Source organism: Egretta garzetta, unplaced genomic scaffold (genome assembly GCF_000687185.1).
Source record: "Egretta garzetta isolate BGI_Z169 unplaced genomic scaffold, ASM68718v1 scaffold349, whole genome shotgun sequence".
Taxonomy (NCBI): domain Eukaryota; kingdom Metazoa; phylum Chordata; class Aves; order Pelecaniformes; family Ardeidae; genus Egretta; species Egretta garzetta.
This window is the reverse complement of record NW_009260788.1, coordinates 1,220,900-1,245,208: the sequence shown is the minus strand read 5'-3', so window position 1 is coordinate 1,245,208 and position 24,309 is coordinate 1,220,900. Positions and strand designations below refer to the sequence as shown.

Below are 24,309 nucleotides of genomic sequence, written 5' to 3'. Positions count from 1 at the left end.
ACCACCAGAATCCAGTCACAAAATGCAAAGATATCTTAATTCCAGGGACAGAATTGGAGTCCTTGAGGCTTCACGCACTACATGGTGTTGCACACAGGCTTCAGCATACAGCAGTAGCTCATTACTTCTCATTTCAACAATGTGAACTTCAGGCTATTTTTAAAGAAGCTGGCAGCATTTCCACTTCCCAATGAAGACTCTGGAGTACACTTTTCTGAAGTCAGCAAAGTGTTCCTGATTTTTCCAAAAGCGATAGCAATTCATCATAAACCAAGTTCAAGCACCACTTGTCAAACTGAGTACTCAGCCTGTTGTAGCCAGAAAGACACCAGATTTCGACTTAAGGGGTTAGATATTACTCTCCCATCACAATCAGAAGAGCAAATCAACCATTTAATCTTTCTCTGCTTTTTGGTGATACTTGCTCAGATTGCTGATTCTTCAGGGAGGAAGCTGCCTCCGAGTACATGCCCTTGCAACCTGAAGTACAAGCAGTCATTCCTGTAACACATATAAAAGCAAAAACCTGGGGGCTGTTGTTTGGTTTTTGTTTATTTGGGTTTGTTTGGGGTTTTTTTTGCAAGCTTCCTTACTTAGACTCTGATCTGCTGCTCAGCTCATTGTGGCAGACCCATCCAAGTATATACCCACAAAACAGGACTTTTAATTAATAGTTTATACAGAACATTAATCTGCCCTATCTCATCAGGCATCAGGACAAGAAATGCTTTCGTATACTCAGTTGTTGGTTAACATAATCAGTGTATTTGCCTAAAGGTACACTTCTTGCTTTAAAACCCAGATAGACTTACTTGGAATGAAGGAACAAGGAAACAAATTTATCTTTTACCCTGTCACCTTAAACTTTATTAATGCAACAACTGTCAGAAGAGAGACTGGAAGGTCTGAAGTTTGAAGATTACATCTGGAAAGCAAACACTCCTTTCTGCCACTATTAAGAAAGCAAAAGATTCCAGTGTATCCAACCACAACTGAGCTCAGCAACCACTTGAATAGGAAGCAAAGAGGAAAAAAAAAAAAAAGAAAAGAAGGAATTCCCTTGGTTTCTATGCTGTACTACTGTACGGTTTATAAAGGTAGACACCAGAGTGGAATATTCCTACAAAATGGAGCCTGAGGAAGCTGAACTGTTGGAAGGAGCTTTCAGAATCAAAGAGCCTTGAGCAGAAGTTTTTAGAAAACTGAAAGGAGCCTTCAAATGACACTTTCAGAGGCTCAGCTGCTTGCAACTAATGACAGGAGAGGGAATGCAGTGGAGAATACGGTGTTTTGAACCTGATGGAAAACACAAAGGGCACAGTGAAAAGGAAGACTGAAATTCAGAGAGAGGGAATTGGCACATGGTGACAGATGTAATGAGAAAGATCTGATACAAACGGTTCATGTGAAATAGTAGAAAGAAAAAGGAACAGACAGATGCATAAAACCCACACTTCACTGCTGCAGTCAGGCTGAACTCCATACTGAAGAGATCAACAACAGTGAAGAATAGTCTCACCTTCTATTCCAAAAGTGGTATTTTCCCTAAGCCTAGCCAGCAAAGCAAATAACGTCAGGTTAATCACTAATGCAGTTCCAGGTCATTTGGCAGACTTGCACTTGCCAATATTAAGCGAAGACTAGATTCAAACTTAGGGTGTGCTCCTGAGAGGTCAGGCTAGTTTCCCTGCTCTCTCAAGGATAATCAGTAACAAAAGTATTTTGCAGGGTAATTTTGTCTTCTGAATAACACAACCCTTAGAAATGCACCTTAAGGAAGTTACTAAAGCATCGTGCAAAGGCAGCAGTGATACAACGCAGTTCAGAACACCATTGGCTCTGTAAGATCCAAGAAAGAAAAATATAGTGTGATTGACAGCTGCTACAAAATAAAAGCTACAGGGTGAACCTTACCTAGGGAGAAGTGAGAGTCAACAACTGTGCAAGCCCCATGCTTTTATTAAGGCCCTTCTTGCTATTTCTAGAAAAGTACTAATTCATGGAAAGAAAAAAAAGAAAACAAACCACTAGTGGCAGGAGACTGGCACAGACTCTTTGGCTTACAGTTGCCATCAGATGGGACACAGATGGAAGAGAGAAAAGAGGATGTATATTTAATGCCCCAAATTCTTAGTTTCTAATACTGACAGTAGAGCAATCTCAAGCTGCCTAGACATCACAGTACTTAAACACAACTTTGAAATCTTCATGCACTTCTCCCTACTTCTTCCTCTGTTCCAACACTGCTCAGTAAGGTTTTACTGGAGGAAAATCCAAGGGCAAAAAAGGGTACAGGAGACCTGGCAGTTCCCAAATAAATGATAGCAAGATAAGCTCAAGTTATGCCCATGGAAAGGAAGGACAGCGGGTAAAAAGGGACCAACCTGACCAACAAAGAGCTCTTCAATGATCTCAGAAAAGCATATAAGTAATGGAAACTAGGACAGATTATTTAAGAATTATTAAGTAGAAGCAACAAAAGAACACAGGGAACATATCAGAACAAAAAGAGAAAAAACAAAATAAGCAGTAGTTGACAAGAGTAAGAAGAGACTGCACTGTAAGTGCACCTGCATTAAAAGAAAAAATACAAGGGAAGCGTTAGTTATGCAAGATGGAAGAAAAACAACTGACAGCTGATGACACTAGAAATGAACTGTTCGATGGCTGGTTTTGCTTCAGTATTCCCTAGCGATGGCAACTACAAGCAACTGTATTCACATCACTGACAAAGAAAGATCTCTGCTTAGTAAAAGAAAAGAATGGGTTAGAATATAAGTTTCCTGAAGTTCAGTGTTCACAGGTTCTCTGGGCCCCAAAGACTTCTCTGTAAGATATGTTAAAAATAGATATGTTATTCTTATATTAGTATATGTTACAAAAGTTGCCTCAAAAACACTAGTAGTATTGGTAGTAGTCATATTTGAGAACTGGCAAGCTGAAATGCCCATTTTTAAACAAAGACAGGGAAGAAGAAAAGCAGCAAAAAAACTTCTTGACCATGAATTTTTAATTCTAAAAAATATTTTGGAACAAGTACCCAAACTATAATCATTTATGCTTTCCACAGTAACAAGTCAGCCAAGAACAATTTATGTTAAAATCCTTTCTTCCACAGTAGTGTAATGAAAAAGCAGTAGATGAACTATCATTATCCTGACATCTGACTATCACAGGACTTGCTTATAAGCAAGACAAACACAGCTCAGATGTAACTATTACTGTATGAATGCAGAGCTAACTAGAATTATCAAAAAGAAAAAAATAAAAATCACAGTCTAATGTCAAAACAGAAAGCTGTAAGGATGTTCTGCAGAGTAGGTCCTAGGATCAGTTCCATCGATATTCTAACAACCTAGATGATGAAATCAATAGACAATACGGAGTTTGACTGTCTTCCAGATATACTGGAGGAAAATATTCAAGTTAAAATGTGATCTTGGCAAGTTAAAAAGTTCTCTAGAAAAATACAACATTTAATACTGATAAGTAAAGGAATCATTCAAAACTCAAGTCTGAATCAGTCACTGCAGCAAACATGACCTCAGATTTTTGGCACCTTGAATGCCATAACATAGCAAAGGCCTATAAAGTATTCCACGCTATTTAATTGCCTCACATTATTTACCTTAGACTTTTTTCCCCTTTACACAATTGGGATACAACCATTGAGGGTGCTGGATTTAAAAAAACCCAAGAAAACCACCACCAAACAAAAAACAATCCCCTTTCTCTCCCCAAAAAGAATTCTTGACTTACTTCAGATCTATGAATCTTCTCCATGTTTCATTCAACTCTTCAATTCAGAGATTTGGTAATCTTTAACAATTTACAAGGGAAAAACACTGCCATCTCCTGGAGCAAGTAAAGCTAGCAGTTCTGACTGCCTGCTTTCTGCCCTCCATCTTGCATTGTTTTCTGTACACTGAAAAGTAACCTCAGGGACCTAGCAAGTCCTCATCAGATGTTGCATTTAGAAATACAAGCAAAAGGCTACAGCAGCATACCACTTTCAAGATAAATCTTGGTGGCCTAAGCTGAGTAGCAACGTGAATCAGGTCCACCCATCTAACCCACAAAATTCTACATGCTTGAACAGCTTCCTTTCAATCAGCCGTCCTTACCACATGCAAATCCTGAACAGAAGTCTCCGTAAAAGCAGGAATGGGACCAGAAAAAAAATATAGCAGCTTGTTCTCATTAAAAGCTTGGCAGACTGGATGAAGTGGAGTTGTATGTGCCTCCTGGCCTACAGCTTTCAAATCTTTCTGCTATCATCTTGCTTTTTACTATCAAGGATCCATATTACAACCACCTGTTTTCATCCAACAGCCTTCAAGGAGCAGCTTCTGAGAATGTACCAAACACTCTGTTAGTATAACCTAGTCAGGCATACACCTCTGCTCTACACTGAACATCTCATAACCGTCCATAAGAAGGTACGCTGTATCTACAAAGATGTATAAAATTACTTTGGTAATTACTACACTGTCCCTCCCCCCAGCTTCTACTAGTTACAGCAGCATCGTTGATAACATTATCAGAAGTGCTTTACAACACAGAGAAGAAAAAGCCAGTTATCAAGGAACTTGGGACACACCTAGTAATAACAGCGAGCAGTGTTACATAAAGGCTCTTCCATTTTCCCAGTAACACTGGCTATCCTCCCAGCACTCAGTTCCAGGGTTAATTGGATGGATCTAGTGCTCCATTCATGTAAGTTGCTACCCAGACCAAGGATGTAGCTCAGTAACATTTTTTTAAAATGGATTATATCTAAACTAGGACATTACACAGCTGCAAATGTTTTCAAATTAGTTTTCTAATACTGACTACACAGAAACAACATTCATACCTTTTCCTATTAATCCATCTTGGAAGTTTGAAGTCTTTTTGAATGCTAGAGCTGTTTAATCGTTCCTCTGAATAAGAGCACAACCACCAAAACAAAAGCATTAATGTCAGAAGCATCAGTAAAGCACAAGGGCTGAATCAGGATGAAAACAAACTGACAGAATATTAGTATCGGCAAGATTAAAGGGGTAGTGGTCAAGCCTAGAGACACAGGCAAATATTTAGACTCCACTATTTGGATACTACAGCTAAATCTTACAGTATGCTTGATCAGTGCTGTTACTTCCTTCTTCTGGTCATGTGAACAGTACAAATAGTTTATTATGTCTAACGCTATTTCTTATCTCATCCAAGAATTTCAGGTGATTTCATGCCTTTGTCTTCCTCATACTAGAAAGGTATTCTGCTTAGCTTCCTAAGGCTTCTTAATGGCTTTACCTGCTTAGGAACAACTGACTCATAAGATAAATTCCATGAGATTATTTTAAAAGTCGACAAAGACAACAAAAAGTGTTTTCCACCTATACTTTTAGTTTAATTTTACAGTATTTGGCTTCCTTCTATTCTACAATTACATTTGAGGTTCACAGGAATATCTCGGCTGTCAACGCTAAAACTCAGCTTTTGGGTAAACTCAAGTAAAAGCATTCTGGAGTATTTTGGCCATCATACCTCAGGTTCGCTTTTCACATTACATGTTCTGACGTGGTGTATCGCTAGAGAAGAATGATTTAGGCACCTTAATAAAAAAAATTTCCTTAAAAATTCAGTATCTTCAATTCAACATTCAGTTTATTTTCTAAAATAAAAACATGCACATTTGTAATATACACTATTGATTCTTACCAAAGACTTGTTTATAAATACTTCCTTTTAATAAAGATCTTTATCTACAGTCCAAATCCTGAATGCCAATCTGCCCAAATGTTTTTTAGGCAAACAGATTCCACTGAAGACAGTGTAGCTCTGTATTGTTTCAGGTGCTGGAAAGCAAAGGTACCTGCAGAACTAGATAATTATCTCTTCAGGCACTTGCCATTTGGCTAAACCAAGTTTAAGAGTTTCATTACTTATACAAAAGCAACAAAATCCCAGTCTTTATAGGCTTCTTCAGCTCATTTCCACATGAAAGAAGTGCAGAAACAGAAATTTACACATCAGTGATCTCACTAAGAGAAAATGCCGTATTTCTTCTCCAGTTCTTCAACAGAAGTATCTTTCAGTCCCATGTGGTTCACATGATTGAACAATACCTGTGTAACTGTAAAGGAAAATCCCAACATAAACTGTTATTTCTGAGATTCACACTCTTAAGGTAAATTAGTCCAACTCTTCCTCAGTGAGAGTAAGGGTTGGACTATATAGCTGAAATACGCATAAATTTTTAGAACTACTAAAAGGATGAAAAAAAAAGAAGCAAAGGGAAGCTTTCACTTTGATTTGATGCACACAAGCTGCCTAACATTTCCTTAAACAGGTATATAATCCTGACAACATAAACAGACAGCTTTTATTTTGTTTACTATCTTGGCACTATGCTATTAAATGCAGAAGATAAAAGTTAATGCCAGATGGCAGATAATGCTTACATTAGGTTAAAGGCGTGAATGCAATTCATAAGTGGAATTTACTTGCGCTTCAGTAAGTCGAACAAACAATTTTATTTTAAGGAGATTCACATATCAAAATTTTGAAAGTGTAACAGTGAAAATCAGCTGTAGATAGTAAATGACATTATTTGGTCTCGGAGAAATGTTTTCCTTGTAAGTGTCTCACTGTTACACAGCCTGTCTGGTGTGCTACATAAAAAAAAAAATGCCTGACACAAAAAACACTTTTATAAACCATGAACTCAAGCCAATGTCAACCTGAATTGCAAACTAATCTAAGCGATGCCTCATGAACAGGACAGAGACGAACAGGCTGAGTGGTTTAGAGACATTTGCATTCTTTTTACCCGCAGTAAAGTCAGGATTGTCAAAAAATGGCCATAAATTGTGGAAAATGTGTAATTTAGATACCTTGCATGTCAGACACAAGATTTCGTAAAAATTCATAGATTTCTAACATTACCAGCTACAAACTGAAATGCTAATGAAGCTTACTTTATCAGACTAAAATCCAGTGGTATTACTGATAAAAACAAAAGGATTTAGCTGTAGTTTTTAAGCCTTAACAAGTAATAAGGAATCAAAAGATTAAGAAAAATTACATTACATTCATATTAATTTCCAAAACAATCAAGAAGCTAGACAACTAACTAACCTTAGCTGATTATTACATGGAATAAACAACAAGAATTAGCACTAAATTTTACGTATTTCTTGCTGGATTCTACAGTATCGTAAATTAAGTTTAAAAAGATGCTACTGAATTACTTACTTTTTTTCTCTGAGCCTGACATAAACATCACTGCCATATCAAATCTTTTTAATTCAGATAACCTCTGGAGGATTTCAAGGATGAGCGATGGCTCCTCTTTCCTGAAGAAGATTATTAGAAATATAAAAATAACTACAGTTGATTAGAAAGATTCAGTAGCTGCAAGCAATATTAAAGACTTCAGGATCATGAAGTTAAAAAGTACCAATGGAACTCCCTTCTCTGTCTCTCTTATTCTCTGCCTTTCCCATCTTTCCTGTTCATTCTTCCACCCACAAAGCAAAAAGTCAACATCCAGAAACCATTATGCAAGTATCCTTCTGATATGGAGTGTGAGTGAAGAAATGCAACAGCCTAGACTAATGCAAACTGACTGTTGTTCATGTACAGAATAACTATTTTATGATTTAATGCTTACACCTTGCCATAACTTCACCATTTTTATACATATCATGGTGTGTGAGGGGAAGTAGCACTTGTGGTCATAGGAAGCTCAGCAAAATGCACCACATTACAGTTGCCATCATTGTTATCCATACAGAAAATTCTTACTGTGTTTATTTTACATTCCTCTGCTCAACAGTAAACAGGCACTGTCCTTGTTACAAATACTAACAACAAATAGTATTTTTCTTTCAGAACTTTTCCTGTCTTCCTCCAGAAATGCCTTTTACCTTACTGCAGACAATTTCAACTTTTAGCTTTTATGTATCATACCACCAAATGTAGGACCATATCTCTTAAGATGTTGTTTCACCTACATGATGGATATTTACTTTTAAAGAAACCAAAGGAAAGGCTAACGTTCATTTACATTTCCTTTTCTCCATAAAACACCATCCCAAAACCATTCTGATTATGCGCTCTCAGGCAGAGTAATTCAGAGCAGCAGCACACTGCCTCTGACAGGCAAAATGAACTTTAAGACTCAAATGGTAGCATGGATAGAAATTTCAAAAATAATTGTCAGGTCCTGTCTTATCAGAACTTCTAGCTCCAATACACATTTACTGCAGGCTACTGGAAAATGCTAGCAGGTAATTAAAAATAAAGAGTTGGAATGCATCACAATAATCACCGCACAAAAATGAAACCTTCTTTCTCAGCTTTAGAAAGTTAATATAGAAAGCTAGTATTGTCCAATTATGTGATAACAGAATATACACAGTAATATGAACAAAAATTATTTCATACAATCTAATGTTCAGTTTCCAATGCTATTTGGCAGAACTGAATTCAACAATATACAGTAAAGGCTATTTATTTCTTTACCTCTTTTCTATCTGATTTTTCAAGATATATTTAATGTCTTAAGAAGCAACCAAATCATTCAAATTATTGCATTATGCTCATGTAATGCTGGAAATAATTTTGTAAGCCCAAGGGTGGGACTAGGGAGAAAAAAAAAAAATAAAAAAACCACAACCAAAAAACAGAATAGCAATGAGCACTGTAAAACAAAGGAGGAGATAAACTTACTCAATGTAGAAATCATGTAGAATTTTCAGTATCTGGTTAAACAAGTCTGGATCTAAGGATTTCTGGAACAGTTTTGGATAAAGTGAAGGCTCTATTTGCTATGGAAAAATTTAAAAAAATGTTATCTTCAGGCAAAAAAATACGATTGAGTCATGAGAATTAGAAATGAGTTTTAGGATGTCTTAGACAATGCTGAAATGTGTGAAAGGAAAAAAAAAAGAAAAAAGAAAAACAAATCACTTGCACTATTTGATTTGAACATTAATTTTGTGGTTTTTTGCGACAATAATACCTAATTTTTTTTAAAAGGATTCTAAGCAATTTTTTTGTGAAATATATATAAGCAGAAGTACACATTAAGTAGACTGATACGTTTCAAACATTTCTTCAGTTTAAAGAGATAGATATGCTGCTTTATCTAATTACCTTAGAAGTATTCATTTGGAAAATTAGAATTTAACACAGTTACTAATGTATTTAAGTGTTTGCAGAATCAGGGCTTCTGTTTGAAAGAAGAGACATTTATGCAGAGACTGCACTGAAAGCAAGGCAAGTGAAAAGTCAGCCACAAGAGGAGAAATACTGAAAATGCAGATCAAACCACTTCGTGTTATGTGAAGGCAATTAAAGAAAGGGACTACTGCACATGGTTAACACACTGTAAACACAGCTACCCTTTCCACCTAAGTTTGTGCTGTTTCTTCTGTATCAGTTGAAGAAACTGTCCAAGCACTGTCCATCAATACTATGTTTCATACCTTCAGGTACAAGTACATATCTTCAGGGCAGTCTTTCAACTTCCTGAAGTCAGACTCAAGCTGGAAAGAATTTGCAGGAATAGTGGGTACTGAAGAAGCAGATCTAAATGACCTTTTGATTTCTTTTTCTCTCTGTTTGTTCACAGGGAAAGATGGATGTGACGTTGATGAAATTACTTTCGCACTAGCAGGAAGCCTGCAGAGAGATTTTGAAAGACATAATTGAGACAACATTTATGGAAATCCTACATGGAGACTTAACTGGCAATCTTTTAATTCCTTAAAAATCTAAAATACTATCACAATTTTTAAAAATAATGTATTTTTGTTCAAGCAGGTATCTAAAAAAACCCCTTCAAATTATGGAAGCTTTATACACGATGCACCTTTTCTAAAAAAACACATCTGCAAATACTTACAAATATATTCAGCCTTTCTCTACTTTGTTTCTGGGAATAACTGCATTTTATGGTACAGATTTCCACCGTACACAGCTACAAAAAAAATATTACATTTTCCACAATTTCACTATGCAAAACAATAACCATGTCAAATGAACAAACTGTTTTCAGCACTGATTACAGTAGAGCTATTTTTTGTCCTGTGATTTGTCAGTTAAGACCACTTATTTTTCAGAAGTTATAAAATAGCTAAGAAATACACTTTTTTCTTCAACACTTCACAGTAAATCCATTTGACTGAGCTCAAAAAGGTGACTGCAGGACAGTGTTCCTCACAGAAATTCTTCAATCAGAATTCCATAAAAAGATTCTATTAACACAATGAGATGATGCCAATGCATACGAAGCTTTCCTAAGCAGACAACGACTTCCAACACTCAGCAGGGATAGCGGCTTCTATCCTTCAGCGTATTTTCAGCCAGACAGACTTGAGCTTACCTAGCTAACACAGTGGAACTTGGGAACTTTGAGCAAGCCTGAAGTTACTGGTTGCCAGCTCAGCAACAAGAGGTGACACTCTCATCTGCTCTTTTTCTCTCCACAACTAGTGTTCAAAGAATGTTTGGATTCTGCTCAGAATCTACTCTAAAACATTACAAATACAAGTCACAGCTAGGGAAGATTAAGTACACAAGGAAGAGAGTATGGCACATAGGAAAATATGAATTTCTTTATATTTGAAATGTAAGAACAAGACTAGTTTTCCATCTGACACTAAAGAGATCAAAGTTGTCTAAACCACTACGTGATCAAACAGGCAGACATGTAAGAACTGCAGTTTCTTTCAGTATTTTCTTTTTAATTCAAGTTCTCCAAAATACGTTCAATACTTCATCACACACAGAAATCTGAAAATGAAGATTACATTTCTACTACATTTACCTTTTTAGAAGTGGATCATAATTTTTATACTTACTGTAATGGTGAGGTATCACTGATTTCTTCTATTTTCAAGTGCTTTGCTTTTGGAATGTCCATTGTAGTCAACTGATCATCCTGATCTAGACTCTCTGTTGTTTCAATACTCATTGAATTCTTCCAGTTATTGACTAAAGAAGAAGTGCTGGGCAAATCACTATTTGGTGTGTCATCATCAACTTCTTCAATGGCTATTCTTCGCAAAGGCTTCTAAACAGAACATATACCTCGCGTCATGTCTGTAGCTTCAATATCATTGTATATATAGAGGTCCCAGATAAACAGCTGTGTTTAATTTTAAATAATCTCATGACAATCAGTTTCATCTGTGGTGGTGCACACGGAAGATACTTTCAATAAAGATAAATGGCAAAAAAGGAAACTTGATGACATTCTATGGGAAGCCTCATAAGATCATTTTATTGCTTTACAATCATAAACCAGTGTATCCTTACTCTAGAGGACCTCAGAATCTGCATTCTGTTTTTCCAGTAATTAAAAAAAAAAAAAAAAAAAGTTTTTTTTTGCCCCCCTACTAATGTGGGATGGACAAGGACTACCACTACCACATATTTTGACTAATGACCTGGTCAAACTTTGTCATTTAGCTAAACAAGTTAAGTACCCAGCAACATAGGCCTTGACCCTCAAATTACAAATATCTATCATCTCAAAATTTTAACTCAGCCCTGCTGGCTGATGCAATTACATACATCATAAGGTAATTAATTCACCCACTAGGGGACATACTAACTAAAATGCTTCAGCTCGTTTTTAATCTCTGCATGATGACCATTATTTTTGACTATCAACTAGCACCACTGTCACAGGTCTTACAAGGAAGCACCATTTAGTGGGGGAAAAAAAATAAAGAAAAAAATTAATCATCTTTTACTTTGGAATTTCATTTTCTGAACATGAATACAGTGTATATTGCTCTAGAAATAGAGATGCAAATACACATGATTAAACATAGTCAACAATTCAGAATTCTAGAAGTGGCAGATTTCTCTCTGTCCAGCTGTAACGCAATCCCCTAAGTCTTCACAGCAGTTTGCAAACTGCTTTAAATCATGCCCCCAAACCCCTGTTGTCTTGGTGCATTAACAGACAACACACAGTTTACTTTGACAATATACCATCTCAGCATTGTGCTAAGACTGGGAGGCTGCCTGACGGATATGAAACAAAATTACAGTTCTTTCTGCAATCCTTAGACCATACTAAAAGCACAAATGCTTAAATCTATACTTATTCTACAGAATAACAAGGAAAAACCAATCAACCTAGTATTTCCACTTAATTTAGCAGGCCAACTGAAAACTGGATATAATTGTCTATAGTATTTCAGCTACTTCACGACAAACTCATTTATGTTTCTAAAAACATTGTATCTGGTTACAGACAGCAGATAATACTTCCACCCCCGCCCCCTCCCCCGAAAAGAAGACTCAAAGTAATCACACATTTTCTACTAAGACTATCCAGCTGAATTATGTATTTAATGGAGGTAAACATTTTAAAATCATCAAGAGCAGAACACTACAGTACTCCATAAAAAGTGTGAGCATGCTTTGTATTTATACACAACTTACTGTTGAATATATAAAGATTAAATGTACCAAAAGAGGAAGCCTAATACATAAAGAAATCTGATATGACAAAATATGATAATACAGAGAGTAATATGTAACTCATTAATCTATCTATAACCACTAACAATTCACAGTCCCAAACTATTGCTTCTTGAAACCAATACCCAGCTTTCTACAGTTTATGTGGATAAAAATGCAGGCTCAAGACTCTTGCAGTACCCCTAGGTGACCGCAGCATATGACACGGGTAGGCGACGTGTCTTGTTGCCACTACAGCTGCTATAGAAACTGTAAACAGCAGATGAAAAGGGAAGTTTACCAAGAGTTTTCTCAAGTCTGCAATCAAACACAGACACTCAACTGCCTCCCCTTTACTCTCAAATGCAATGTTAGCTATAGACCCAGGAGAGAGTTGTGGGATTGCCTCCTCACGTTTAATATTACAGATATACACATACACCAAGTTTCTGGTGTCTGGTACTGTAGGTTGAATGCTTCCACCACGGCTACTGTTACATTCACATGGAAATGCTGGAGTTACGTTCTTGCAAAAGAGTAAATCTGTAGATTTTGGGTTTCCCACAGGCAAGAGTGAAGTCTACATAAATAAGCAAGAAGTGGATTTTAACTTTAAGCTCTACTTTTCCCATCATTATAGAAAGCAACTCACAAAAAACAACTTACTGTTGATTTCAGGTGTAATGGATTATCAATCACTTTCACTATATTTTTGATTTCTGTTTCTTTTATCAATACTGCAGGATACTCCTGATGAGTCCACTGTTCCTTCTCAGCTAATTCCTGAAAAAAAAAAAAAAAAAAAAAAAAAAAAAAAAAAGGTAAGTTATCCAAAATCAAAAGTTTGAGGAATAATTATAGGATATGTTAAAAATTACATAATAAAGAATGAAAACATTCTATTACTATAGGCTTACAAAAAAAAAAAAAATCGTAAGCATACATACATTCCTTATTTTAGTGAGTTCATTTATTGCTTGTTTATTTCCAGGTTCCAACTTCAGAACAGCTTCAAAATCTGGGTGAAAAAACAACATACAGGAACTGTAGACATTTCAAGTTACAAAGTACTCCTGGCAAATTTTTAAACCTTCAACCTTCCTTTCACAGCTCTAAAATAATTAAAGGCAGGTAATGCTTATGTCGTGACCTAGTTTTAAACACATTTCTCAAACTATTTGTTACTACTTATCATAAGCCATACTTGTAATTTCACACAAAACTGTCTTTTGATCGTGGAGATACCCACACAAAAGGTTTTACGGACATTCAGTGAAACACAACAAAACCCCATCCTTCTTAACTTTTGCACTTACAACCTCAATTAGTCAGCAATTGATTTAGTTGCTATTAGATGATTAAACAAATCAGGTAGGAGATAAGTACGAGGACATTCTATCACATTTGGGTTAATTCAAAGCTGTACCTTCCATAGCTTCTTTTAGCTTTCCAAGAGCAACTCTGGCAGCTCCTCTTCTGGCAAAGGCTTTAGAATAGGAGGCATCCAAGAGCAGAGCTTGTGTACAGTCATTTTCTGCCTCTTCATATCTCAGCAAAAGAGCAGTACAAAATTAATAATCAGCTTCAAAAGAGGCAGTTTCCATGTAAATGACAGAGCTATCCAAAACAATTCAAATATGAAGACCATAATTATCTATATACATATAAATACCACCAAGCTAAAATGTAAAACAAAATTAAACATATGAAATATGATTTATCAGCACCTTGAAATTTCAGCCAAATCTTTTGGTGTCTCATGACACACTGCTAATTTTCTATTTATCATCACAGAGAAATTCACTTGCTTTGTGAAAATAAAAGCTTACAACCTATCAGACCACAATCCATTTTAAACATTAAATAGCCTTAAAATGGAAGTCAGCATCATAACTTCTGAAAAACAGAAATACCATTACAAATAAACAAAAAAAAATACAAGAAAGGAGAAGCAAGCATATACCAGAATGAATTTCTCTATACCTGAATTTCTGTGACTTGCGCTTAACAATTTCAGAATGAGAAGTCAGTATACCCTTGCATTAAAGTAATTTGTTTCATTGTAAGATCAAATTTCCTCACCCTAGTTGTATTTAGTTACATTAGCTCATGATTCCATTACGTGCACATTAGAATCATAGAATCATTTAGATTGGAAAAAGACCTTTCAGATCATCAAGTCCAACCGTTAACATAACACCGCCAAGTCCACCACTCAATCATGTCCCTAAGCACCTTGTCTACCCGTCTTTTAAATACCTCCAGGGATGGGGACTCAACCACTTCCCTGGGCAGCCCGTTCCAATACTTGACAATCCTTGTGGTGAAGAAATTTTTTCTAATATCCAATCTAAACCTGCCCTGGCACAACGTGAGGCCATTTCCTCTTGTCCTATTGTTACTTGTGAGAAGAGACTGACACCAACCTCATTACAACCTCCTTTGTAGGCAGTTGTAGAGAGCAATATGGTCTCCCCTGAGCCTTCTTTTCTCCAGGCTAAACAACCCCAGTTCCCTCAGCTGCTCCTCATAAGACTTGCACTCCAGACCCCTCACCAGGTTCGTTGCTCTGCTCTGGACATGCTCCAGCACCTCAATGTCTTTCTTGCAGTGAGGGGCCCATAACTGAACACAGTATTCGAGGTGTGGCCTCACCAGTGCCAAGCACTGGGGGACAATCACTTCCCTACTCCTACTGGCCACACTATTTCTGGTCCAAGCCAGGATGGTATTGGCCTTCTTGGCCACCTGGGGACACTGCTGGCTCATATTCAGCTGGCTGTCTGCCAACACCCCCAGGTCTTTTTCCACCAGGCAGCTTTCCAGCCACTCTTCCCCAAGCCACTTGTGACCCAAGCGCAGGACCCAGCACTTGGCCTTGTTGAACCTCATACAATTGGCCTTGGCCCATCAATCCAGCATGTTCAGATCCCTCTGTAGAGCCTTCAAGCAGATCAACGCTCATGCCCAACTTGGTGTTGTCTGCAAACTTACTGAGGGTGCACTCGATCCCCTCGTCCAGATCCTTGATAAAGATATTAAACAGAACTGGCCCCAGTACGGAGCCCTGGGGAACACCACTTGTTACTGGCCACCAACTGGATTTAACTCCATTCACCACAACTCTTTGGGCCCAGCCATCCAGCCAGTTTTTTTACCCAGCGAAGCATATGCCCATCCAGGCCATAAGCCACCAGCTTCTCCAGCAGAATGCTATGGGAAACAGTATTAAAGGCTTTACTAAAGTCTAAGTAGACAACATCCACAGCCTTTCCCTCATCCACTAAGCAGGTCACCTTGTCACAGGAGATCAGGTTAGTCAAACAGGTTGTCCTGTACGTGCCGTGTGATGGCACTCAAGATGATCTGCTCCATAACCTTCCCTGGCACTGAGGTCAGACTGACAGACCTGTAGTTCCCCGGATTATTACAGTATTTCATTCATTTTTCTTCTCCGCCTTCAATCTATCATTAAATTTACGAAAACAGTTGTTTTAGTGTTTTGCAGGTCTTATCAGTTCTACAGCTTTATAAGAATAGCAATGAGCTTTTGTTGCATTTTACGTTTGGGTTCTCTTTGAAATGTAAAGACCCACGATACACTGATTTATCATACAGAATCAATTTTCTTGCTTGGTCATTCAATTAAAGTATCACTTCCTCTGATTCTCCGAGAACATTATTTGCATTATAATGTCCTCTATGGCTTCAGTACTAAATTACAAATGTTGTGTTAGAAACACTACACCTGTGCAACTTATTTTACAATCTCATAATTTGAAATTAATGTATTGTCTCTACAGATACCCATACACATCACGTCAGAGCAGATGACTCTGCTTCTCATGTTGCTAGTTTCAAAGGTTTAAATTACCATACCATCAGGGAGTCAAAAAAAATTCAGACTTCAAAAATGGTCATATGGAATTTCTCTCATTTGCTAGAAAGCATGTATTTCCTACTGTTACTGGATTATTTTAATAAAGCTTAACTAAAAATAAACTAATTGCACATACATGTCTCTTAGCAGGGTTAAAGAAAAATATTTGAAAAGATGACAATATCCAGAAAAAGCTCCTATCCATTCCCTTTGAAGTCAGAAATTGATAATCCACTTCTTTTTACAGTGCAATATTTAGTAGGTGACTGAGTTTTATAGTGAAAAAAAGACAAAGCTACGAGCAGGTCCTTTGAGAAAGGTGAATATCTAGAATTTTACACACACGAAAGAATGAAAATCAAACTTTAGAAACTACAATTCCATCTATTTTATTCTCCCAGAACTTCTTTCCTATGAAATGCATTTTAAGATCACACATACTGTGTTGTTTTCTCTCCCCTACTGTTTCCAATACGATTTATTCAATGCTGAATTCTAGAAAGAATTAGGAGTGACAGTAATTGAGCTGAGAAAATCTGCTGGATCATCCTTCTGTCTAATTCACAACAAAGAAACAGTATAGCACATGCAATCCTACTTACTTTTCAATCTTTAGATAGGCCATGGCTCTGTTAGCTGGCAGAAGTGCATTGGTGCCATCTGCTGCTATACCACGGGTGTAACATTCTATTGCAGCCTCATATTTTCCTTCTTTGAAATACCCATTACCCTGTAATATTTAGGTCAGAAAAAAATAGCGTTGAGAAAGTTCTAGTGCAGTAAGTTTTTCTCATCCTTTTAGTAGGGAGGGTCACAATATCAGGAAGATGGATCACAAAGAACACCCACATCAGAGCAAACACACACAGGCACATTACTTCATATCTAAGCTTGGAGGCAGACTACAAAAAAAATAATCTTTTTTTCTAGTACTTCAAGGATAAAAAAAAAATTGCTACATGCACAGTCTAAGTGCAGACTTACCGTCTGTGACTTGTGATTTTTCTTTATTCTTGATGTGCAGGATAAGCTACCCTGCACCTCTTGAATTTAAACACAAGCTGAACCTTCACAATTCCCCCTTCAAGGAGATGTTCTGTGCTGCATAAATCCTTCTTTATCCTGCTATATCCATGAAACTGTTATCCTTAAATATTACTTGGGCCAAAATGTTGCTGCTGTTTTTCTACTTAGTGTTCCATAAAACAAAAATTACATTACTTTTTTTGTTTGTTTCCAAGAGACTAAAATTATCTTTTGCTTCTCAGTACTAAACATAAAGCCACGTGTTACCTTCTTTGCTTCTACCCTACTCACTGGCAAAAAAGCAAAGGACACTGTGCAGACTTGACAGGATCCACGTTGCCAGAAACAGGCCCACAACTCTGCTGCTAATGAAGTATTTCAGTAGACTGAAATTTCTTTTCTGTGGCCTCTTCCAACTTTTGTTCCTATTACCTAATGTATGCTTTCATTCTTTTCCTACCAATTACCTCCCACAACCAGTATAGGAAACCTGAATATTGGTAAGAGTCAGAAGTTAAATAGCTAGGTAAGAGAATGGAAAAAAAATGCTTTAGTTGGTAATGTTATTTCTTAACTGCAGCAGCGGGGAGAGGGAGAAATCAATAAGCCAACTGTGAGTCAAGAGCATGTATCCAGAAATACATTTTTATTGCTATTGCTGCCTGCACTCCCTGAGGTCCTTTTTAGAACTACTTTCCACCATGTAATCAGAGGTTTGGAAACACAAGAAATAGTCCACAACTCCACTTGGACAAGCAGGGGTCAAGATGCATATACTACTGGAGAAATGGGATCTTTGTAAAATACAGTTCGAGTTTTACTTGTCTACATATTTGAGATTTATCATGTATAATTTGGGCTGTAAAAGCTACCTTGTATAATTATTCCTCCAGAGGAGTCCAAACAGAACTCACTGTCTCCCTCCCGAGAGAGCCCAAAATGGGAAACAATCAAGGTTATATCAAGGACATTGTATTTATGAAGTTCAAGACAGTATTAGATTTCATTTACATATCTGCATAGCTAATAGCTCTTCTTTACTAGTTCTCTCCTGTTCCACAAGAACCTGTGACTTACCAGATCTTTTTCTGTAATAGCCTTCTGCTTGAGCTGCTGGTCTTCAATGCACTTCTTCTCTTCGTCTGTTAATTTTGGTCCGACTGCGTTTTCAAACTCCTCCTGTTCTGAATTTTCTTTTGACGACAGAGCCTGCAAGATATAATTTTTTTTCCTCAATAAGTATTTCCCCCACCTACATATTTTCCTAACAAAAATTACAATAAATTCTAAACTTCTAAGATGCAAAAATCTGCCAAGCATTTTAACAGAAGTGCCTGTGTTGTTAAGCTGAATGCAAACTCTACGCTGTTCTTGAAAATGTATTTCTACGAGGGACTGCAAGTCAGAATATTACTTGGTAAATAAAAGGTATGTAATTTCTGAAGCACAATGTGAAGTGATCAGTGGAACCTGTCTACATGTATTCCAATTCACAAATAATTTATTTCTTCAATTACTGGAGACCTTGGGTATTCATTCTGAAAATAAGTTTTCCAAGCACTTTCCAAACTACAGCTGAGGAGGTATAAGCATATTCACACAGTAATGACAGGTGAGCTTATATTTACTAAGGTCATCATAATCGACATTCTCTCCCTGTCATGAAAGGGATCAGACTCACAGTAATTATTTTCTGTGAGGCTTAAACCTACTTTCTGGTTTGGCAGACCACAGCAATCAGTAAGACTACAAGCAGGCTAGCAGTTCAGCTTTACAGCCAAAGTTCTCTCATATGTAGTGCTATGTTGTACCAAAATACTAAGCATGACTGAAACAAAACATTAACACAGGAGGTAGAAAAACATCTGAGGCAAGATTTAAAAAAAAAAAAAAAAAAACAAAACCCAACAAAAACCAAAAGCCTCCAAAAGAACCGTGTTGGTGCACATATCCAGTCTTAGTCTGCCAATCCACTATTACACTGATGTTTGCATACATGCTAGTTAATCCAGAAGAAACTCAATCACAGATTTTGACCTCAGTGAGCTTCAAATGCCAGAAAAAGCACATGAGATTTTGTTGAATTTAGTTGTTGTTATAAATGCAAGTTGATACAGATATAAACTGAACAGGGTGTATTAATTTGCGTTAGGGCCTATTAATCTTATTACCTGATCAATCTTCTTCAGTTCATTTTTTGCTTCAAAGTTGTTTGCATCCAGCTCTAAAACTTTTTCATAATCTGTCAGAAGATCAGAAAACAATGTTTCAGATAGGAACTACAGGCCAGTAACCAGAGTATAAAATAAGAGCATTCTATTGAGATAACCCTCATTTGTAGTTACCCAAGAAGCCTGAGATATTGCAAGAAACACATCATTCTAAGACATAGAATAATTCGGCTTTAAATAACTACTAATACCTACAGCAATCATTTGGACTTGCTGCTTGAATTTTACCTTGCCAGAATAACATGCAATATTCTTGTCTTTGTTTACAGGCAATGAAAATTAAATTCCTACACCAAATAAGTAAATCACACAAGCTTTAATCAAGCAGTTAAAATATACACAAACTGTTAGCCTACGGAAAGAATTTTAAAAAGACCCACCTTCTTTAGCACCTTGAAGATTTTTCAAAGCAAAGCGACAAGCCCCTCTCCTGGCATAAGCCTTTGTGTAATTTTTATCCAAAGCAAGTGCTAAATTGCAGTCAGATTCTGCAACAGAAAATCTATAAGAAATATGAATTAGTTTGGACATATCTAGGTAACAAAATCTAAAACTTCAGTGATTTAGCTTACTCCGATGCTTTACAGGTTCTCTCTAAAGTGGAAATCTCACATGCTTCATAAGGGGCATAGAACAAGTATTTAAACATCTTTCAATTCAGGATACATCAAAACGGGAAAGCAAAACCAAGGTCAACAATCTCTACTGCAACTGAAAGAATAACCAACTCCCCTGAACCCTTTCTTCCTGCAAAACAAATTAAAGCCTTAGAAATAGAGCTCATTGATCGGAAAGGCAAATTAGATCATGAACTTTCTCTTTTTTCTTTTTTTGAAGTCTTATACTGTAACACAGAAGATGGTGAACTTTTAGCATGAAAGCAGAGGAAAAAAAGGTAAGAAAGATACCAGATTCCTTATCCTGGCAATTCGTATTTTACTTTGAAACTGCAAAGCAGGTTGCAACAGCAGTCTTACATAGACTGTATCACAGCATGATAAAATAATATAATCAGGACTTAAAACCAGACAAAAAATCTGAAGGTAGCATTTCAAAGAAGAAAAGGTTACAGACTTAATAATACAAGTCTTACTTTTTCATTCTATAAAAAGCTGATGCTCTGTTTGTGGGCAATACGGGATTGTATGGATCAGAATGCATCCCTCTAGTGTAGCATTTTATAGCTTCATCGAAGTTCCCTTGTTTAAAGTAGTTATTGCCCTGTGAAAAGAAAAAAAGTCTTTTTAGCAAATTACTGTGCATTGCACACATTATTATTTTTTGGTGAAAAAAAAATCAAAGTTTGTATTTTAGAATGCTCAAACATTTTTGTTTAACATTTCTCACAAAGTACTACTTTACTGTAAAACATCTCTTTTAACTAAAATATTTTACATATCCCATACAAAATATTTCTCATGATTTATGCAATAGCATGGTTTTATTACATACTGATTTTCAGTATCTGTAGGTCATTTCCAGAAACCTGTAACAAGCACATACGTAGCTGCTTAAGTTGCCTTAGGGAATCTCACATAGTAACGAAGCATGAGATAGGTCTTGCTGTATTCTACTTGCAACATAAGGTAAAACTGAACTGGTACCAACTTGCCATTACCAAGGCAAGGAAGACATTATGAGTTCATCCATCATTCCCAGATGTACTGGCCTCATTAAAGGGACTAATCTTAAATTCTTAGGGATTTAGTTTGGGGCATTCAGACCTTGTGTAGAGGTAAACACCAGTTTGATCCATATGGCAATTCTATACAGCAATCCAACTCCTCAAAGCAGAAAACCACAAATACGTTAATCATCGTAAGTGTACATTAAGCAGAGTCTGACAGGCTTTGCTACAATCAGTGACGAGAAGAACCAGAAATGCAGTGAGAATTTTCTATTTTGGAATAACAGGAAGGAAAACAGACATAAAAAAATCCAAATGGGCAATTCTTCCACCAGAAGTGAGGTCCCCGTGGACAATCTTTTTAAAAGAAACTACAAATGCTCCTAGGTCTAAATTGCTGCTTTGCAAATAACAAACATTTATAATGCTATAACCTTTTCCTTCTCTGCAAGAGCCTTTTCTGCATCTATACGAATTCCATCTTCTTCAGAGTCTGATTCTGGAGATACAGAATCATGAGTACTATCTTCTTTATCAAGTTCTTCAAGTATTTTATCCTGAAATCAAAAAATAAACTATTACCTTGATTATAATTTAGCAATGCAAAGTAAAACAAGTAAGACTTTAGGAGAATTAGTAGTGTGGTTTTTAAAATCTCTACTGCTTAAGTCCTCTTGACTAAAGAGTATTCCACACTTCAAAAGTGAGATCTATCCTCTAATACTGCCAGCTGTGTTTAGTCTTACATTCTACTAGAATTATGACCTTATATTAGACCTGTTGTTGCACCAGTATTTTCCTTAAAGTCAAATTCTATCTGCTGGATGAGAGCACAGTCAACAGAAAGTATTTATCAATATTCCAAATTTTAAACACACAACTTTTTTGGGAGAAAGCTGCTTTCTGTGTTCATACAGTACCCAGCACAGTAAGATACTGACTTGCGGACTGAACTCTCAGCACTGTAACAAAATCTTATTTAAACAGAATCAACTGGGGACAAGACTCATTTAATAAGCAAATATTCTGACTCACCACATCAAGTTTTCCCCATGCTTCATAATCATAAGACTTGATCTTGTTTTTCTTGTTTTCCTCAGTGGTTATCTTTGAAGGGACTTTACTTTTGCTTTTCTTCTTTTTCTTAAAAGCCTTGTTTCGAATTGGTGGCAAATTCTAAATTTAAGTAAGAAATTCATTATAAAACAGATGTGTGAAAGTCACTTGCATTGAAGAATCTACGGTAACTATATCTAGATATAGTATCTACCTACTGGTTAGTTTTATTTCAGAAATGCACCCAGCAAGCTGTTCTCAGGAACTCTACAAAACCACTAGGGACAGCAAGTATAGATCCTCCAATACATAATAATAGCAAATATTACTTGTATGACACAAAGTTAAGTTTTAGAAGACAACTCTTTGCAGAGTATCACTGAAGAATAACTTCAATACATTAAAGTCAGCAATAAATAAGTAATACTGCAGACAGAAACATTCTCCTACATCTACCTACAACTAATTAAAAATTTACTGGCCCCATCGCCTCCAGATGCTATTGCCCCACAGCTCTGTTGGTAGAACAGTTTACAGAGTAATCTTTGGTCTGCTTCAGATAAGGAACAAGGCAGATGGGTGAGCTCGTACCTTCTATTCAGGTATTTTAAGCCGACACATATAATTTTGCTGAAGTAAAAAGCAATTATTATAAACACTATCACATTAGAATAGCTGAGTTAATATTAACACTGGAATTGTGATTTTTACCTCTTCTGGGACACCACTCTGTTTTCTTAGTTCAGAATCCACTTCTTTAATATCTTTTTCCCAGCTCTCCAATTCTCTCATAAAATCCTGCAGCTCTTCAGCATTTTGCTTCATTTGCAGCTGTAGTTCTAGCGCTTTATTTGGTGCACTCATCGTAATCTGCCAATTTCAAGGAAAAAACTTTCTAAAGAGAGCTTGAAAGTATGTACTGAAGGAAGCTAGCTGCTTCAGAATGAACAAGTCTGACTTACACGTGAGACAGGCTTCCCAATATCATAGTAGGAACATTAAATACTAGTAGACTAAGAAGAAATACAATTTAAATGTCTTTGAAATAATCTAAGAAATAGTACACACAAAATTTTTAAGGGAGAAAAAGGGCTGTATTTTTTATTTACTCTTAACATCCAGTAAGACATTAACCCAATAGCATAGAAACATAAAAACGTATGGGCCAAACAAAGCTAATGACTTCTGCAATACAACATGCTGTCCATAATTACGGACAAGATTCCCATAAAAGATGGAAAAACACACTGCATGATTACTAGTGAACTAATGCTACCAAAGCAGGTATTTTTTTTCATTCTCAGGAGTAAGCAGCTGTGTAGATGCTCTGATGCACCAGCTGTGCTTCCCCCTAGTTACCTCCTATGCATAAGTAGTAAGATGCTTACCCTTAGCAATATATTTTTCCTAAAGTCTTCTAAATATTTGGTCTATTTGAAACTAATTGGAAAGAAACTTTAGGTGAACCCAAAAAATGAATATTTTTCATCATATTTCCAATTCAGATTTTTTTTTTAATATTTTTTCCACCTACAACTGTTGCCCCATACTGAAATATCTCTGCAATATTCAGCCAGTTAATTTAATGAAACCTGGGCATGGCCACACCAAATATTCCATACAGCCTAGCCATACCATACCTAGCCTATTCCACACCTGGCCAACGGCAGCTAGAACAAGATGCTTCAAAAGATGCAAGAAACTAGGTTGTGATCTGTTGAACTTCTCATCTTGTTATCACTGACCAAAATAACGTTCTTATACAAGGGAAAAAAATCTAATATTAAACCTAGCTGTTAATTTTCTGGCATTCTAACGCACCTTACACAAGCGTGTAACGTAAGCCTGCTCCTGTTACCCGCTTAGCCTAACGCTGCTTGCTTCACCGACCTTAATCCACGCGTTGACAGCAGGCTCCCGCGCAGCACAGCTCTCACACCCTTCGAGGCAGTTTTATTTGAGCCCCAACGCCAGGGCCTGCCTTTGTGTTACCCAGCACCCCAGGGCTGCCTCATCCCAGCGAC

At 36.7% G+C, this 24,309-nt stretch overlaps 1 protein-coding gene across 5 annotated transcripts; it reads right to left on the bottom strand.

Moving 5' to 3' along the window:
• Positions 1-580: 580 nt before the first annotated feature.
• On the bottom strand, positions 581-24,309 carry RPAP3 (RNA polymerase II associated protein 3). Of its 5 annotated transcripts, XM_035901776.1 has the most exons (17): positions 24,176-24,309; positions 22,997-23,155; positions 22,265-22,405; positions 21,664-21,786; positions 20,696-20,823; positions 19,983-20,104; positions 19,543-19,613; positions 18,449-18,580; positions 16,948-17,075; positions 13,892-14,013; positions 13,413-13,483; positions 13,132-13,248; positions 10,851-11,062; positions 9,474-9,669; positions 8,716-8,813; positions 7,237-7,337; positions 581-6,115 (listed from the first exon to the last, which is right to left on the bottom strand). In XM_035901776.1, the coding sequence occupies exons 2-17, from the start codon at positions 23,147-23,149 to the stop codon at positions 6,024-6,026; spliced, it is 2,007 nt and encodes a 668-aa protein (XP_035757669.1). In that variant the 5' UTR covers positions 23,150-23,155; positions 24,176-24,309; the 3' UTR covers positions 581-6,023. The 5 variants fall into 5 exon arrangements, 3 of the variants coding, with proteins under 3 accessions (XP_035757669.1, XP_035757670.1, XP_009644705.1); XM_035901777.1 differs by having other exon boundaries at positions 7,233-7,337; positions 22,997-24,309; XM_009646410.2 differs by having other exon boundaries at positions 22,997-24,309.